Source organism: Ahaetulla prasina, chromosome 2 (genome assembly GCF_028640845.1).
Source record: "Ahaetulla prasina isolate Xishuangbanna chromosome 2, ASM2864084v1, whole genome shotgun sequence".
NCBI classification, from domain to species: Eukaryota; Metazoa; Chordata; class Lepidosauria; order Squamata; family Colubridae; genus Ahaetulla; species Ahaetulla prasina.
In genome coordinates, this window is record NC_080540.1 from 228,124,326 (window position 1) to 228,144,351 (window position 20,026).

Consider the following 20,026-nt stretch of genomic DNA (forward strand, 5'->3'; position numbering starts at 1 on the left):
GAGTTATTTCAGAGTGACTTTGTTCTGTGATATCCAAGTTGCGGTTAGGTTAAATAGAAGCTTTTCCAGGAGTTCAGTTTCAAGAACCCTTGTACTACATTTATTTCAGAGAAACATTTATGTCTGTAGTAGTTCCTAGTTATCTTCTCAATCTTAAATCCGCTTTTTTACCTGAGGTCCTAGATTCTTTGAATTAATCCAGCAAAATCAGAGTGCCAGATTAAGCCATAGCTGACTAAAATTGAGAATTTTGGATAAGTATGTCAAAATCTTTTGTTTTCTGATCGTTTGGTTCTGTACATTTTTCAGACAGCAGATCAGTCAACCTTGGGTAAAGTGCTAGAGATTCAGCCTGAAAAGCGAGAAGCCATTTTGGATGAGATGAAACAGATCCTTACCCCAATGGCTCAAAAGTAAGAACAAATACCCCCCTTCCCACCCCCCAACAAAAAGTGGATAGACAATTTCTGCTTCCAGCTTGGTTAGATCCTGCTGAACCTTTGTCCTCTAAAACTACTGTCTTGATCCAGCCACAAATGAAAATATGTGTCAAATGCCATTATTTGTGTTATTGCAAATATTTCACATTAGGTAAATACAAAGTTCTCTTTATTGTCTTCCATTTCCCCTGACAGAGAAGCTGTAATAAAGCATTCATTGGTACATAAAGTTTTTTTGGACTTTTTTACTTATGCTGTCCCTAAACAGAGATCTGTAAGTATTTATTCATTAAACTATGTTTACGTCATTACATTCATTACTTATGTTTTTCTTAAATAGAGGTAAATGTCATACCAGATGCTTAGTGTTATTTGTTCTGCTTGGGCTTTCCAATAATAGCAGCAACGATGAAATAATCCAGTCTAGCCAAAGATATTCTGGTTTGATTCTATGCAACTTTGCTTGTTGAGTCAGATCTGGCAGTCTCACTGCCCCTCAGAGTGTTCCTTTGTACTTTTTTCAATAGGATAAATGGTGGGTTGCTATCAGCTTGTCTCAGATCAGGCAAACTGGTAGTGGCGGTGGCGGGAGACTCTGGGCGCCTGGACATTTCTGCGCATGTGCAGAAGTGTTGCGCACACGTGTACATGCCCATGAGCAAACCAGTAGCAGCCGAAATTGAAAACCACTACTGAATAGGATGTATATCTTGTTCTGCTTTCTGGCACAGCTAGTCATTTATAATTGAAACGTAAGCCGGTCACCTTACATTAAATTGCATAAAGGATTTTCTTTCTTTGTCATATTGGCAAATTTTATTATAAGTTTATTTCAGCACGTTTTTGTGCTGAAAACGCCCTCGGCTTATACTCGAGTATATACGGCTTATACTCGAGTTTTGTTTTTTTAAAGCCCCTCGGCTTATACTCGAGTATATACGGCTTATACTCGAGTTTTTTTCTTTTTCACATTTACCGGACGGAAGCCCTGCCGGTGCAGTGAGAGGCGGGCGGGGAGCCGCCAGCCTTCTCAGCTGAGGGAGGAGAGTTTCAACCGTAGGTGCCTCATTTCCCACCCTCGGCTTATACTCGAGTCCCCAGTTTACCCCAGTTTTTGGGGTAAAATTGGGGACCTCGGCTTATACTCGGATCGGCTTATATTCGAGTATATACGGTAAATGAAATTCTTTTTTCATGCATGTTTTTGTTAATACAACTTAGTTGTTATGTGCTAAAATGTGATGCAGATCCTAGAAGCCTGAAAAAGTTTTTAAGTTAGGAGGTAACAGATTCCACACCAAATTAAACTTTTCTTTTAGAAAGCAGACATTGATTCAAGGTTAGGAATAGGGCTATTATTTAAGGGATAGAGGAAATAATAAAAATTGCCCAGTACCTAAATTGATTGCCAGTATTGTGAGAGAATGGATTGAAGATTATATAAGTTTATTTACTGGAGACAATGGTGAGTTCTTAAAACTGTTCCCTAAAACAATTTTCTCTGTCTCTAGGAAATGATTGAAGCAATTAGAGAAGCTGTCATTTACTTGGCACATACTCATGATGGCGCCAGAGTAGCCATGCATTGCTTGTGGCATGGGACTCCCAAGGTATTGTGTCTGAAGGAGCTTATTTGTGTAGAAAGTCTTACACTATGGATTGGTGTGAACTGGTTGTCTGAGATGCAGCAATCAAAAACACAGTGTATTTTGACAACTTGTTTAAAATAGAGAAACATCCATGCATTTTATTGGGATTAGTTTTTGAGAAGCACCAAAAAGGATTAGTTGAGTGGTTAATTTAGGGTTTCAATCTCACGATCTCATTTCTGGAATACTGCTTTACCCCAATATGAATTCAGAAGAAATGAATAGTGACAATTATGTTTGTAATTGTGTTACATATATGTAAATGAAATTCTTTTTTCATGCATGTTTTTGTTAATACAATTTAGTTGTTATGTGCTAAAATGTGATGCAGATCCTAGAAGCCTGAAAAAGTTTTTAAGTTAGGAGGTAACAGATTCCACACCAAATTAAACTTTTCTTTTAGAAAGCAGACATTGATTCAAGGTTAGGAATAGGGCTATTATTTAAGGGATAGAGGAAATAATACAAATTGCCCAGTACCTAAATTGATTGCCAGTATTGTGAGAGAATGGATTGAAGATTATATAAGTTTATTTATTGGAGACAATGATGAGTTCTTAAAACTGTTCCCTAAAACAATTTTCTCTGCCTCTAGGAAATGATTGAAGCAATTAGAGAAGCTGTCATTTACTTGGCACATACTCATGATGGCGCCAGAGTAGCCATGCATTGCTTGTGGCATGGGACTCCCAAGGTATTGTGTCTGAAGGAGCTTATTTGTGTAGAAAGTCTTACACTATGGATTGGTGTGAACTGGTTGTCTGAGATGCAGCAATCAAAAACACAGTGTATTTTGACAACTTGTTTAAAATAGAGAAACATCCATGCATTTTATTGGGATTAGTTTTTGAGAAGCACCAAAAAGGATTAGTTGAGTGGTTAATTTAGGGGTTGGATACATTCTACTATCAACTTCAACTTATCTGAAGATATAGATTGATTCACAGTAGATATGTATATGGTTATATATTTTGTTTAATGCAGGGTGTCCCAACTTTGATGACTTTTAAGACTGGTGGACTTCAACTCCCAGAATTCCCTAGCCAGCCATGGCTAGCTGGGGAATTCTGGAAGTTGGAGTCTAGATGTCTTAGAGTTAAGGTTGGGAAACTCTGGTTTAATGGAAGTAAGTTTTAGTATTTTTTTAATATGCAAGCATAAAGAAAACCATTAAACATGTTATATTAAGAAAAAGTAGGAAAAAACACAAAAGAAAGAAAGAAAAATGCTCATGCTATTTGCTAATTGAACAGTTCTGGGCAGTTTGAAGGAAAGAGTAATTTATTTCCTTACAGTCTTAACCCAAGCTTGCATAACTGATATGCAGACTGACATAGAGTAGAATGTGGAAGCATTATATGTATTTCACTTCGTATAACGATTTGAGGTTTTAAAGAAGCAGAGATTAATTAATTATATTACAGTACAAAGATGGTTTCCAACTGCTCTTGTAGATGTCATTCTATCTCTAATCCAGATGTGGATTCCTAAATATTGCATTTGCTTTATTATGATAATAGTTGTTTTTAAAGTCAGCAGCCTGATTTCATAGCATATTACATGTATTTTAAAGTGTGAAGCTTCTCACCATTCTTTCATTTCACACTATTTAGGACAGAAAAGTGATTGTAAAAACAATGAAGACATATGTTGAAAAAATAGCTACAGTGAGTGTTTTTAATGTGTCCTATTCTAATTGCATACAGTGCAATCCTAATTGCTTACTTGGAAGTAAACTATTTGTACTCAGCGCTTCTTTCATTGTAAATTTAGGGTTTCAATCTCACGATCTCATTTCTGGAATACTGCTTTACCCCAATATGAATTCAGAAGAAATGAATAGTGACAATTATGTTTGTAATTGTGTTACATATATGTAAATATCATTAATACATGTGTTTAAAGAAGAATTTTAAGAAATGTTGATAAACTTGAAAGAAATTCCATGGCAAGAAATCTATAGAATTTGTTCAGTATGATACATATTAATATTTTTATTTAAAAAAAAGAATCCAGAAAGTGAATCATTTGCAAATTTACTGAGGAATAAGTCTCACAGAGTTCACTGTCTAATTTTAAATAACTGGGCATTGGAATTTAGCTTTATATAAGATATTTGAGAGGCTTGATATTTTGGTGGGTTGGATTGTTTATGACTTTGAAGAATCTTGTTTAAATATTTTAGCAAAAAAGGGGTTAAAACCAGAAATAAGATGAAAAATTACTTTGGATAATTAGGAGTTAGTGTTCAAGAATTGTTTTGGCTTATGTCTTATACTTGTAATTGTTGGCTCCTGTTTCAGGGTGAATTTTCACATTTGGTTTTGCTGGCAGCATTTGACTGCATTGATGATACCAAACTTGTGAAACAACTGATTATATCTGTAAGTAAATACGATTTCCAGTCTTCATTTTTAATCATTCACCTAGCAGAATAATATAAGTAATGTAGGAAATTTCACTGGTTTTATACAAAGATGATACACTGCAGGTAGTCCTCAACTTACCACCACAACTGAATCCAAAATTTCTGTTGTTAGTGAGACATTTGTTAAGTGGGTTTTGCTCCATGTTACCACCTTTCTTGCCACAGTTGTTAAGTGAATCACAGCAGTTGGTAAGTTAGTTGAGTGAATCTGGCTTCCCCATGGACTTCGCTTGTCAGAATGTCGCAAAAGGTGATCACATGACCCTGAGGCACTGTAACCGTCATGAATATGAACCAGTTGCCAAGCATCTGAATTTTGATCACATGATCATGGGGATGCTGGAAAGATCATAACTGAAAAACAGTCCTAAGTCACATTATTCAGTGCTCTTGTATCTTTGAACAGTCATTAAATGAACTGTTGTAAGTCTAGGACTACCTGCATTCATTTTGTTGTTTAAAATGAAAAATGAATTATCCAAGTTCTTGGTCACTTAGATGAAGGAATATTTTTTTTCCATTTATCCATGCTCGCTCTTTTGCTATAGAAATTTTTAAATTTTATATCGGTGTACCAGTGAAGGGTTATGCATTGGATGAAAACATTGGGGCTGTATGCTTTCCTATACAGTATATCTTGACATAAAAAGAGATGACTGAAGGCAAACAAAGAATATGAGACAAATGCTTAGGATGTTCTCTCCATAGACAGGACTCTCCAAGCTTGACAACTTTAAGAATTGTGGACTTCAGCTCCTAGAATTTCCCAGGCAGCAAGGGTGGCTAGGGAATTCTAGGAATTCAAATCCACAAGTCTTAAAATTGCCAAGATTAGATACCCCTGCCATAGACCATTTTCCATCTTCCTTCTCTCATATCCAGATCCAGTGACCAAATGACCAAATATGAACCATGCTGGTGGTAGGGAATCCTTAGCATGTCTCCCATATTCCTCTTTTGCCTTCGCAGATCTTTCATGCAAGGATCCTTTCATATAGTGGACTTCTCTCTGTAGTGATAGAATGCAGTGGATGAATCGCTAGCAATTCATTCTATTTTTCCCCCCCTGTGATGGTTTATTTATTACTGTCAGCCCAACAAGGTAGAGTAGACTATGAAAGCCTTGCCATTTACATCAGGACTCCTTTTATTGCAATAACTCTAGTAACAGAATCCTGCAAATCTGAATGTGCTTCTCCCTTTATGTTCATATTGCATGGGGGGAGCTTGTCTGAGACATTTACTCAAACTGATTTCCTGACCCAGCTCAAGACCGTCTTATCTGACTGCAGCTTTGGTTGCAATTCTTCCTCCTGTCCTTCAAGGCCATTCCTTATGCCGTCCATAGTTAGTTGTTTGTCTACCTCTGCAGCTAAAAATTTCTACCTTAATAGATATTAATGTTAAAATTAAAAGGCTATCTTAGCAGATAACACTGTTTGTAGGTCAGCAGGGAGAGAGAGATCAGGTGTGTGGCTAATAATTCATTTTAAAGGGCCATCTTAGTCAAAGTGGCAATAACTTTTGATGTTTTAGAAGTTTTTTAGATCAGCTCAGAGCCACCATGTTGTAGCTTTCTTTTTATAGCCCTGTTGCTATGCATGCCTTGAATGTGTATGAGTTTGAAATGGTGTTTAAATTCCTATCTCAGTCTGTTTGTTGAACTCCACTTAGCTATTATCATATTTGAACTTTCCAGCCAAAAGTGATATAGACACTATTGAATCAAGTTCAGCTTCTGGTGACATAACTGTATTGTTTTCTTGGCTACGGTACAAGTATTGTCTCAGGATGATGGTTGATTTCTTAGCCTACACCCTTGGCATTTATTGGTGGTCTCTCATCCAAATATTAACCAAATCTGGTCCTACTTAGCTTTCTGACTTTAGCAGAGTAACCTAGATGCTACCAAGTTAAAATTGAAACGGATGCTCCCCTGATTCGATGGTGAAATTGATGAGTTTGAATTTTCCACTGATGGAGAAGCTGTGAGATGACAGGGTTTTGAGGCACCTATTGGTGTTAATGAAATTAAAGGATAGCCAGTTTAAAGATTAGATTGGGTAAACTGAAGAAAGAGAACCATGACTGAAGTCTTATGACTTTAACTTCATTTGACTAACATCATATTTCCTTTGCCTCAAACAGTTGTATAATATAGTCCAAATGTTTAGCAACATGTTTGGTATTCCCTAAAGACCTTTTAGTGGTTATTATCATTATATCCTAAAGCAATTACCTTAAACTTGAAACTTAAGCTTGCATCTTTCAGCTTCTCTATGCTTTATTGTCTGATTTGCTACAGCTGAGTGAAGGGATAATTCCTTTATGTCGGGATTCTAATTTTGCTCGTCCTGCTTTGGGATTTTGGGACTTTCTTCATTAACAAAGATGCATGTAGCAATAATGGCTATGCAGGTTGGTGCTTGTGCTTACAATAGTAACTTCAGTTTGAAAGGCAGTTTCATATCTTACCTCATTTGGGTGGCAAAACTCTTAACTCACCATCCTCCAAACTGTTTCAGATTTTTGTTTAATTCTGTCTTGTTCCATATATGGTGGAAGTTGGAAGAACTATCAAATAGTTCAGAACAGGAAGCCAAGGCTACTCTTTTAGTTAAATAATTTAAATATCCGCATATCTTCTCCATTTTTGATGGGATGGCAGTAAAAGCAAGAGAAGAATCTTCAGAGTTTTCATTTAGTGATGGACACACTCAAGAGACAAAAGGCTTATCAAGTGATGTATTGAGTATATAGACTTCTCTGCTCATTCATGAATAAAGAATGAATGGAGTAAGCCTACATACTCCTAAGCGAAAAGATTTTGATGAATGAAGAGGATGACTAAAATTTGTTGTGTTTGCAAAAGAGCAGTAAGCAAATATATTTAAGGGACTATGAACAATACTATATCTAAAAAAAACCCTCTTTTTTTTAAATAATTTGTCTTCAAAACAGGAGGTCATCTTATAGTAATGGGGGTAAATGATGTTTTTTTCTACCTTTTTATTTTTCAGAAATAAGTACAGCATTTGGCATGCTGTAATATGTGAACATTGTGGGAAATTACTGAAAATTGGATTTAATGGGCCATAGTGTCATCAGATTCATAGATGTGGTCTTGTCTTAGTCAACTTGTCTTAGTCAATTTATCATAGTCACTACGTTACATTATCTTAGAGAGCTAGTTTGGTCTAATGGCTAAGGCACAAGGCTAGAAGCCAGGAGTCTGTCAGTTCTAGTCCTGGCTCAGGCATGAAAACAGAAGGATGACTTTGAGCCAGTCGCTCTCTCTCAGCCTACAATATCAGGCTTAAGTGAAAAGCCTGTCAATCAATTCCTATCACAGCCAATGGATCAACACTTGGTTGACCCCCAAAAAACCCAGGAAAACCACTAGGAAGGATAGAAAAAAGGCGCCACCCACAATATATTTCGTTACCAGAACTATGAAGAAAAGATGTCATTTTGAATGAAAATATTGCATCACCTTCATGTTAAATGAAACTAAACTTGACTGTAGAATAAACTGCCCTCTATTTTCACGTCTCTCCTTTAATCATGTTATTGAAATGCTTTTAGTAATACTATCTACATAAGTTTGGAGTATCTGATTTAAACTTAAAATTCCAGCAAGCTGGATTGATCAATATGGTTGAACAAAGGGGATGAAAAAATGGAGGAATTATCAGTTGGTAATATTAGTCTTTGCACTTCTGATGTATTCTTTTTTTTTTTTGATGAGCCGGCTTGTGAACAGCAAAATGAAACAACACTGCCCTTTAATATTTATCGAAACGCTTTTATATTATTTATTATTATCTGCAGCCAGGGTTGCTAAAGATGGCTTTTGAAATGGAAAAAAAGATGGTGTGGTGATGGGGAGGGAATGCTTAGCAGTATAAGCAAAAGAAAATGCTAAGAATGGTAATGATGTTATTTCCATCTATACATATGGCTAATCAGTTCTTGTCCATGATTTGGGGGAAAGGCCGTGTATCGACATAATGCCTTATTTAGTCATAGGTAAGATTTAAATAAGGATAAAAGAACTGGCTGGCTTCCTTCCCAAAAAAACCCAAAACCAAGCTGAAATTATAACAAAACCTGTTGCTAACAGAATTTTTTGTCTTTTCCCCAATGCTTAGGAATTGAATGGTAATTTAGCCGCTGTTATAAACAACAAATATGGAAGGAAAGTCCTGCTGTATTTATTGAGTCCACGCGATCCGACATATTTTTCCCCGGCAATAATCAAAATCCTGCAACAGGGTGATGAAAATGCTCACAGGTACTTGGGTACAATTTCTTGAGATTTCTGCATTTTCTCCTCTCTGGTTATATCTGAATGTTTGATGCTTTTCACTCTTTCAAATCTCAGTTGATTGAATTATGGCTATACAGCTGCCTAAGAATGCTGTGCCAAGTGGAATTTGACCTATACTTTATTGTACATAAATGACCTTAAAATGTGGCGTAGCAAGATAGATTTTTAAAAAAGTGTAGGATAACATTTTGGTGGGAAATAGTGGGTTTCATATTGGGTAATTTTTCTATGAATTTTGATCACATTTGCTTGTAGTGGATTTGGTAAAATAATAGTTTATTGCCATGTGAATCAAGTGACAAATAAGAACAGCAGGTGTTTATTTCAACACTGGCAGAATAAGGCGTGTTATGCTTTACCTACAGCTGGTTATGATGCAGACTAGATTTGTTTCTCGGTATTCATTTTAATGCTCCTATATTTTGTCTGTTTTTATCTGGTTAACTGTATCTTGCTTTCATATATCACTTATTTTTTGGGGGCGGAAAAATCTTTCAAGGGTACAGAATCTGACCTATTCAAGGCTAAGTGATGTCATTGAATCCAGAGGAGATTCTGCAAAATTTGTGGATGGATGTCAGCTTTTAGCAATGTGCCAGTGTCAGAGACCTCAGTGAAAGAATACTTACAGAAAAACAAACGAATTTTTCTCAAGGTCCTTTCACTAATAGAAGATAAAACCAAGAGATAGGCGTGCTCAGTTTCATTTAGTTTCCATGTTTAGGTATTATGAGCAACAGGTGCTAGAGGCTTATTATACATTGTTGTGAGGACACCAAACATAGCAATGGGCTGATATCGGTAGTGCAGGGTTGAAATGAGGAGTCCTTAGTGCTCTCTGAGCTTGGTTGTCTTCTTGTGAATGTTTCAATACCAAACTATGTAACTTCATCAGTGTTAATAGGGACTGAGGTTTGCTCTCATTTTATATTCTAGTGACTTGCCCTGTCAGTGTAGGTGGGCACGGTCTTGGTGGTTCCTTGGCAATGAAACATCTGCAAGAAAACAACCAAGTTCAGAGAGCACCAGGGACCCCAATATCAATAGTTTATCGAAGTGACATGTAGTTTCTGAAAAAGTGGAAAGAAAAAAGACTTGGAGGCATTCTGATCAATTTTTTTAAAAAAGTTTTGTTAATGTCTTCCATTTCCTGATATTTTGTTGTTATTTGTTTATTATTCATGTGTTTTTTGGGGGAGTTTCTATTAATTAATTTGTGCAATAAAACATTGTAAAAAGAATTAAATTAGGCTTCAGGCAATTGTTATTGGATCCTCTTTGAGGCAGGATATTGTATTTGAAACATCCCACAACACTCTGCAAGTATGAACAATGAATGTTCGGGCCATAGAACAAAATACCACAGGCAGAAGCAAACTGTCACCTTCATTCCTAACATAAATATAGTCACTGCCAACAGACAGCTTTGATTGATATCACCCCACAGGTAATTAAATGGCACCTCAAAATACACCTCCTGCTGATTGTGTAAAAATAGTCCCGCTCTGCAGGCCATAGGCATGGCAGCCACAAGAGTCACACCACCATCTGTCTCTCTTGATCTTTCCAGTGACAGTAATTGCAGCAGCCATGCAGTTCATGTTCTTGCTGACCAGTCTTGGTCTTTAAAAATTAAAAACAGTCAAGGAAATGGAGCCTGAACTCAGGATTGCAACCGTGTGGCTGTTAACGAGACTTGCCTCTGGCCTGAAGCTGAATTCTCCATTCCGGCATTTTCTCATGAAAATATGCTTCATAAACACTTTGCTCCTTCACAAATGCTTTACTGATTTAGGTAGAAACAACTGCTTTGCAAAGATCCAGTGCATGCAGTGCATGATCATAGGTGACCTCTAGGGCAGGGGTCCCCAACCCCCTGTCCATGGACCGGCACCGGTCCCTGGCATGCCAGCAACCGGACCGCGCAAACAGGCAGCATACAAAACCTTGCCCCCCCCCCCCGGTCCACAGAAAATCTTTACTCCACGGAAGCAGTCCCTGGTGCCCAAAAGCTTGGGGGCCGCTGCTCTAGAGCTGTGATTTGGAGCATAAATCAAAACTTTTCATCTGTTTTTGGAGATTGTTCTGGGAAGAATATGAAAATAATGTGCTGCTGAATTTGGATTTTTTAATTTGGGCATCAGAATTTTGGACAATTCCCACTCTTCTTTGGCAAGCAAACATTCTTATTCTGTGTGTCTTTATTCCACCAGTAAAAAGGATGCAGATGTTCGCCATGATGAGCTTCTGGAAGCTGTTTCCCTTCCCTTATTACAGCACCTCAGTGCACACGCTGAAGAAATGGTGATGGACAAAGCTGCCTTCATTGTAGTGACAGGCATCCTCAAGGCAGCTGTTGGCGATGTCCAGCCAGCGATGAAAGCCATTGCTAGTCTTGCTGCAAGAAAGATGATTCCAGGGGGAGAAGATGGACAGGTAAGCTAGACACAAAGCAAATGGTAATAAGCGGCCCCAAATTAGCAGATTTCTCTTTCATTGTTGTTCACTCATCTCTCTGAGATAATAGTGATTGTCTAGGGTAGGAGAGTCACTGTTTTTTTGTTTGTTTGTTTGTTTATTTCCAAAGCAGTATGAACATGGAGACATTAGAGTGTCTGGGGTGTCCAATCGGACCTGGGGAAAGAATTTTCGGTTCCATCTAAAATCAAAAGATAGAACTGATAGTTTTACTCTGAATTTCAGGAACTTGCATAAAGGAAGCATGGCTTTCCTGGCCTCACAGCTATTGCACAGGCTCAGGAAATTCATATGTAAGTTAAGGAGGCATAAAGAAGAATAGCAACAGTGTGTAATCACCGAATGTCTCCATGTTACAACATCCTTAACTCAACCATACACATTCCTGAATCTGTGGAGCTACCATGAAAGTCTTTCCTAATGAGCCATCAACATCCTGCATAAGGTGTCTGTACCAAACTAAAGCATTTTTGCTTTGTTGGGACAGAATTCATCATACTACTTTAGACTCAAATGTGTGAATGACTCCAAAATTTAATACATACTTTTGTGGCATTGGCTGTGTTCAAATATTTGCCTAGATACTTGAGGATCAGGACTTGATTAGAGGACAGGGCAGTGCTTAGTACTCCGCCTCGTATGCTTTTCTGCTCTATCACCCTCTTCCACCAACACACACACTCTGTTAGAACATAGGAACCTTGGAGGTTTTCTAGCCCAACCTCCTGCTCAAGCAGGACACCTTATAGCACTTCAGACAGATGATTGTCCAATCTGTTCTTGAAAACATCCAGTGAAGGAGCACCCACAACTTATGAAAGCTGTTCCACTGATCAATTGTTCTCACTGTCAGGAAATTTCTCCTTAGTTCTAGATTGGATTTCTCTTAATGATCTTCCATCCATTACCTCTTGTCCTGCCCTCAGGTGCTTTGGAGAATAGGTCTAACACCTCTTCTCTGTGACAGCCCATCAAATATTGGAAGACTGCTATCATGTCATCTCTAGTCCTTTTTGTTTGACTAGACATACCAGTTCCCTCAATCGGGCATCGTTTTCCACACATTCAGGCAGAAAATCTAAAGCAGAAGTAAAATAGAAGCATAGCTGTCTCTATAATCCTAAACGCAGCTTGTGAGGTTTGTGTGTAACGGGGCAAACTGCATTTCTGTTCAGACCTGCATGGTTCCCTTGAGATCTCTGGGTTCAACCCAAAGAGCAGGGCAGATGGGATGCGGAAAAGCCGGGAAGTCGTGGAACAACAAGCCTAGGGTTCCGGAAAGCGACATAACTGGAATGAAATTAGAAGCATTTTACAAAATTTGCCCAGCTAGTGCCTTCAGGAACTACGAAAGTGATAGAACATATTCAAAATAGTATTTGAGACTGAAGCTGATTGATTTTTTTTCCCAAAAAAAGAAGTACATTTCTAATCCGAGTGACCCCCAAAATCTCTGGTTGCTTAAAATTTAGACTGTTTTGCTATTTCTCCACAAATTACTTAATGGGCCACTTAAATATATCAAGAGTAGGTGCATGGGACACTTCTTACATGCTATATGACTTGACCCTGCTTTTAAAAAGCTGCACATGTGAGGATAATGAAGAGTGACCCAGTGAGATCTTGACATGTTCATGCTTTATTTTGAAGCTTCACATTGCTGAACATCCAGCGGGTCATTTGGTGCTTAAGTGGCTAATAGAAAAAGATGAGAAGATGAGTCAGTCTGGCAGAGAAGGTATGTTGGCATATCTGTAAATCAGGGGGGTGAAATTAATCATTAGACCTTTAATTGGTGGAGGGTTGGGCAAGATAGCGAGGTCCTGGATGCCTTAATTAAAATAACTTCTCTGAGTGATGTGGCTCCAAGGACAGGGAGAATTGCTCATAGTAAGAATGGAAAAGTATTTCTGAAAAAGAAAGACATGCTCTTGCAAGGCAATTCAAGGGATAAGTTTCCTTTTCCTTGAATTCAACTGTGTATAGATGTGAATAATGTAGAAACTTAGATTGAAAGTGCATGTGCTCTGAATGCTACAAACCAGCATTATACGTAATCTAATCAGGATCTCCTTAAAGCGAGTGCAGATGTGTTGGTTGATTAATATTAATTAATAACCGATCTGAGATGGTAAATGTATAATGCCTGCTTTGGATTCTCCCAAACAGGATGTTTTGCAAGAATCCTGATAGAACATGTGGGAATTGATCTTCTAAAGACCTGGGTGGATGTGAATCGTGGTGCAATTATTCTGTGCCGGTATGTAAAAAAGGTGTTGGTTTTTTTTACAAGGAACATCCATGAGGGTTTGTTTTAGGCAATGACCTACTTATTTAATATTAATATTTTTAAATCATTGTTTTTTAAGAAGTGTCTGTAACCATTCATGCCAGTAAGTAGACTGCAGCTGAGTTAACTTGCTGAATCACCTTCAAAGTTTCATTACTTTGCTTTCAGCTTCATTACTATTATTATTTTTAAAGTACAAGGGAAGTAAGCTGAAGCTTTGCTACATTTTTTTTTTAATTTCCAATTGCTGTTGATTGTCTCGTCCCATTGGACTGTCTTTCTTTGAAGGTAATAATTTTTCTGTCCTGGAGTTTATGATGTCTAGAGGCTCTGCTGTCACAGCCTTCAGATGTACCACATTCTTTCTTTATAATGTGGTAATTCGACTTATTCCAGTGAGGCAACCTACAAAGATTGCTTGCTCAGAAATGTGAATAATACAGACATTATTGGTTCTCTTATATACAGTACACATTGCAAATGAGCTTGAAGTTTGTGCTCTTATGCCAAGCAGTTTTGCTGCAATTATTGACATAACCTCAAGCAAACAGGGAACACAACAGCTCTGTTTTAGAATAAATCAATATAATATTAAACAAATTATTTGCAGCATCTTCATTTAGAGAATTATTTAAAATGTATTGATAGGGTGTGAAACTAAAATATCTTTTAACTTGTATTTACTCATCGTATCTCCCTGCTTTTGTAGATTAACTAATCTTCTTTATTTGAATCAACTGACAATATTCCCAAGTTAAGGTTTAACTTCTGTCTTGTAAGTTTTCTCAGGAATTGGTAATGATGAGATCACGCTCCACTAAATGAAAACTGATGGATCTATTTAAACAATCTAGAAATAGATCAATTGAACCAACCAAATTGTACCTAGAATATCTCCTGATATCAAATTAGGTTTGTTACTATTTTCCTGATGCCTTTTGACAAAGAATAAATGCCCCTTTGGGCAAGTGCAGTCAATGAAAGCGAACTGGAAACAGAAAATGATAGGTTGCAGGATAGCTGAACCTCAAGGCCTAAACATAAGAGTTCTGTTTATTGGTTTGCTGAGGAGGTGCTAATCTTCCCTCTCCAGCCGACCTGATCAAGGTCACTGCAGGAGAGAAAATGAGAAAGGCTATAATTATGTTCCAGGATTCTAATGAAGCCTACTGAAATAATGATCTGTATGAAAGGAAAATCAAGGTAAAGATACCCTCAAGCTTAATTCCTGGTGATCAGGAGTTTCTTCAGTGTGTTACCGAAGTATCTCCTCCCCCCACTCCCCCCACTTCCTATGGACTTTTCTTCTGTCGTGTCCTTGAGTTCCCAAGAGATGCCTTGTCCAAACACATTTCAGGAGAAATGTAATGGTGTGCAAATCTTTAGTTCAAGGTTGGCCTTTCCAGCACGGTTAAGACCATTTCTGAAATATTCTGAATTTAAGAAGATAATCAAGATTGCTTTGTCTTTGCAGTCCCCACACCAGTAATCCAGGGGTGAAATCCAGCAGGTTCTGACAGGTTCTGGAGAACTGGTAGCAGAAATTTTGAGCAGTTCAGAGAACCGCTAGCGGAAATTTTGAGTAGTTCGGAGAACTGGCAAATACCACTTCTGGCTGGCCCCAGAGTAGGATGGGAATGGAGATTTTGCAATATCTTTCCCCCAGGAATGGGGAGGGAATGGAGAGTTTGCAGTATCCTTCCCCTGCCATGCCTACCAAGCCACACCCACAGAACCGGTAGCAAAAAAAATTGGATTTCACCACTGCAGTAATCCCTAATGAAAGGGTACTTGTTTCCTTGCTTCTGGTAACAGAAATGTCAATCAAGATCACCAAAAAGCAAGAAATAATTTATATTGTTTCACTAATCTGAATTTGAGAGGGTGGGGGGAACAGAGTTCTGAATGCATGAAGTTCTAGCTGGTATCCCTACCTGAGGAGATTACAGGCTTACCCAAAGTGCCTGTCAGTCTGATGGTACTGCTGTCCCCCCAAAATATATTGCTTCTCCTAACCAAGCTGGATCAGCACACATTTGTTAAAAATATTTGGTTTCCTTCTTCATTATCCCATTCTTTTTTTAAAAAAATACTAGTGTTTTTGATACAGATCAGAAAAAAGTTGCTATTTATATGGATCAGTGCAAAAACCTGACTAAAATCAAACTTCCATTTGACTGCTTTTGTGAAATAGATCTGTGGGGATTTTTAATTGTACCTTAGAATAGAACCCACACATTTGACAAGAATGCTTAATTCCTTGTAAAAAAATTGTGACCTCACACACAGCTGCTAAATAAAGATTTGTGGGGAATTGCTTCACATGTGGCAAAGTTTCTATTTGAGGTGCAAAAGATGTTTAGGGATCTGGTTTAACAGAGAGACCTTGATTGTTTCTGCTTGAATTCTAGAAATGGGAAATTGTTGCTTTTTAAAAGAAGTTTTATCTCTCAAGGGTAGTTTTACAACTATTAATTTAGATGGTTGATACTGCTAGTACTGAGTTTTAGTTTTCTTCCATTATTTTAATAGAACTCAGTTGATCTTCTGCTACCATATCTGAAGTAATGGTATTTTTGACATCTCGTTGGAAAACTAATCCGAATTCATGGATGAGCTAGAGAGAGTTAAAACTGCAACGGCCAGTTAACACAACTGGCCATGCATTTAATTAGATGGGTCCAGAATTCAGTCAAAGATGCTTCAGATCAAACTTGAGCACCATTCTCTCCCTAAAGGAGTCATATCCAACTTCCTGAATTTTCATGAGCAATTGTGTGACTGCCAGAAAAGAAGTGACTCCTTTGGGAGATGTCCTACTGAATCTTTAGCCTTGGTCTGCTTCACCACTGCAGATCTCTATATTTGATGCAACAATTCATCCGATATCTAATGTGGATTCAGAAGCAGATGCAGAGTATTCATATCTTGCTCTAGCGTTGTATGAGAATTTGAGAAGGGAATGTTTATAATCAGCTTAAATTTCTGCTCCAATGTTTTGATAATCTTGGTGACTGCTTACACCGATGCTTGTCCTTCCCTAAAATAGTAACAAGCCTATAAAGAAAAACATCCTAGAAGGCTCGTTACAATCATCTGTATGCATATTATGTAATTTACGTAATCTCTGCTTGCTCTTAGATAAGACAGAACTATTTTGGATCATACTGAAAAACAGATTTTTTTTCCAATCCAAGCTACTTTAATTCTTTCCTTCTGTTTGTTTGGCAGAATCATACTTTTTTGTTTTTTTAAAAAAATGCAAGGTTGGATGTAATAATTTAAATGGAATGTTATGATAAAAATTGCAGATTTTGGCAGGCTACCATTGATACCTTAATACTGAAAAAAACCTGACAAAGCTACTTAGTTTCCCTGGAAAAGTAATGAAAGTTTCTTTTCCATTTTGCATCCCATTATTAATCATGATGCCCTTGTGAATTTGCACACATACAACCCAAATCCAATTCCCCGTTATCTTTTTTCAAATGTGTTTTTTTTTAAAAAGCAAAAATTAGAATCAATGTTCACATCTGAACATGAGATGGAAGTAGCATTGGTTACTCACATTGTTGACCTATGATAATGCTTAGATGTGGGTAGCACATAATTCTGATAATCTTTCAATGACCTTTGATATCTCTAACTATGGTATCTTTTTGGATTATTGGCAATAATTGACACTTGGGGAAACCATTTTGTGATAGTTCAATTCCTTGAGTAAGCAGCTCAAGTCAGAATATATAAGGAAGGAGAGGCTGAGCCCTTAGACACTCTGGTATGGAATGCTTCAGTTGATCCCTTTCCCAAATCCTGTTTCATATTTATTTCGTCTGCCTTATTAAGTCACATAAATATCAATGATTGTGCCAGTTATATATCCCTGCCAGGAAGGACAGTCTAAATTGGGAGAAGTAGGCTGAGATTCAATACTAGCAAGGCTGATTTGCTGTGGGTTCAGGAGCTGAATTGATAGTATCAATCTTAGTTCTAGATGTTTTGTGTTACCATGCTATTTGGGATACTCCTATTCAAACAGCAGTTGGAAGATGTGGCTAGGAGGGCCTTTAGCTCAGTTTCAACTGGTGCGCAAAATCCTAGAGTTAGAAGGTGTGCTTGTCACATCACGGGTGGATTACCCGTGGGGTTACCCTTGAAGAACATCCAGAAACAGCAACTGTGGCCTGCATGCTAACTGGAACAAACTGATGTTGTCATGTGATATCAGTGTTGCACGAACTGTATTAGTTGTTGCTTTGTCTCTGGGTGTAATTCAAGATGCAGGTGATCATTTTTAAGAATTGACCTGACAACTGGTGTTCTTTGAGATTGCTTACTCCAGATAGACAAAATGGTTGAAGCTGTATGAAAATATTCCTAATGAATAAAATCCCAGAGTAAATACAGTCCCATTTAAGAAATTTAACTTAATTGAAAATACATTCAAATACACAAAGATTCTATTATGTTCTGACAATTTGAACATTTAAAGTGAATTAAATTAAATAAGGTGGTGTCCCCAATTTTTCCTCAACAAATAGAACTATTCAGTCATATGTTGATCTGTCTGTCATGTATTAATTCAGTTTGTAAAAATTGTTGTTTTTAAAAGGATATTGTTTAAAACATATCTTAAGTATTCTCTTTCTTTCTCTTGCAGCCTTCTTCAGAGCACTGATCAAGAAGTTGCAACACAAGTCAAAGATGGACTAAAGAGCGTTATTCCAAAACTAAAAAGGACTAAAGACTGTACAGCAGCAGCAAAGGCATTGCTGGAGAAATTATTATCCTAATTTAATAATTATTCGGTTCCTTTATAACATGACAAACTCATGTCACGGCGGCATCACATGACGTATCGGGACTTTTTTCCCCTTCACTAAACCAGGTGTGGGCGTGGCCAGTGTATTGTGCATCTGGCCTTCGGGCCGCAAGTTTGACAGCCCTGCTCTATGACAACCAGACACCTTTTTAAAAGAAATGGAAATGAAAATGGTTTTGGAAAGTGTTGGGTTAAGTTTTTAAAAATTACACAATTTAATTTGTCAATAAATTCTTATACCTTTTCCAATGTTTGCCTCTTGAATTTTGCTATTCAAATTAGCTTTCTGTTTCTAACTTCCCACTGTTTATTTGGAGTCAGTGTAGTATCATGGCTAAGGTATTAAGTGAGGAAAAGGGAGACCAAGAACTATGGGTAGGCCTCTCTCAGTCCTGCAGGTTTCCTGGGTGATTTGGAACCAGGCATCCTCTCTCAGCCGAACCTATTTCACTGGGGTTATTGGTCAGGGTGGGTGGAACAACATGTACAAAAGGGAGTATTGGTCTAATGGATAAGGCGCCAGGCTAGACACCAGGAGACCATGAATTCTAGTCCCACCTTAGGCCTGAAAGCCAGCTGAATGAAGCCCAACCCACCTCAGGGTTGTTGTGGGGAAAATAGGGAGAGGGAGGAGTATTAGATATGTTCACCACCTTGAGATACTGATAAAAAAATTAATGGGGGGGGGGGAAATAAATACAGATATTTATATTTATGCATTTTATTGGCTGCTTATCTCACCACAGGGTAACTGGGTGGCTTACAGTCATAAAAACCTATCTATGTACATTAAAGCATAAATAAATACCATAATACCAATCATAAAAATCTTCTAGAACTAATTACATGGGAGGGGAGGGGAGGTGGGATCTGTTGTTACTCAGCCACTTCCACTGTGCTGTTCCCCCATTGGGGCCCCAAGCCAGATTAATCTTAATAGATGAATAGCTACATATACAATCTAGATCAGCGGCTCCCAGTCTTTTGAGCACCAGGGACTGGTTCCCTGGACAGAGGTTTTTCCACAAACCGGAGTGGGTGTGGTTTCATGTAATTCCTGCATCCCGTGGGTGGGACCGCTTGTTTGGCCCGGTTTCTGGCATGCCACGGACCAGTGCTGATCCGTGGACTGGGGCTTGGGGCTTGGGGACCCCTGATCTAGATGATTCTTGTTCCTGTCTCCTTTGATCTCTGATGCCATGGATGATTTGCTTTTTTGCCTTCATTTAACGAGCTGTGTATCTTAGTAGTAAAAGTGGAAAAAAGACAAGCAGAGAAAAAAAGTAGCTCTTTTACTTCTTCCGTTTTGAAAAGATGTAGCTCAGCTTCTGCAGTGGGAGGAAAAAACTAGGCAATACCAAGGAACACAACACGTACACCCATTTTTCAAAGTTAAAGACACAATGGTGTAACTCACAAAGTAAACACCAGCAGCAAGTACATTAGGCTGCCATCAGTCAGCGCTATCAGTGGCGCTGGTCCAGCCAACCTGAAAATAATCATGCACAATAGCAGAAATGAAACACTGCATTGGTTTAAGGAGAGCTCCTTGGCATAGGGTTTGCAATTGATCACCCTCTGTTCTGCAC

At 38.0% G+C, this 20,026-nt stretch overlaps 1 protein-coding gene across 1 annotated transcript in view; it reads left to right on the forward strand.

The window, feature by feature from the left end:
• PUM3 (pumilio RNA binding family member 3) overlaps positions 1–18,681 on the forward strand; it is a 34,822-nt gene extending 16,141 nt beyond the window's left edge. The window contains exons 10-19 of the mRNA XM_058168057.1: positions 310–413; positions 636–714; positions 1,952–2,050; positions 3,703–3,756; positions 4,393–4,473; positions 8,669–8,811; positions 11,061–11,283; positions 12,976–13,063; positions 13,495–13,585; positions 18,276–18,681. Coding sequence (XP_058024040.1) covers positions 310–413; positions 636–714; positions 1,952–2,050; positions 3,703–3,756; positions 4,393–4,473; positions 8,669–8,811; positions 11,061–11,283; positions 12,976–13,063; positions 13,495–13,585; positions 18,276–18,408 — 1,095 coding nt within the window. The 3' untranslated portion in view covers positions 18,409–18,681. The remainder of the gene's footprint in view (positions 1–309; positions 414–635; positions 715–1,951; positions 2,051–3,702; positions 3,757–4,392; positions 4,474–8,668; positions 8,812–11,060; positions 11,284–12,975; positions 13,064–13,494; positions 13,586–18,275) is intronic.
• The last annotated feature ends 1,345 nt before the right edge of the window (positions 18,682–20,026 follow it).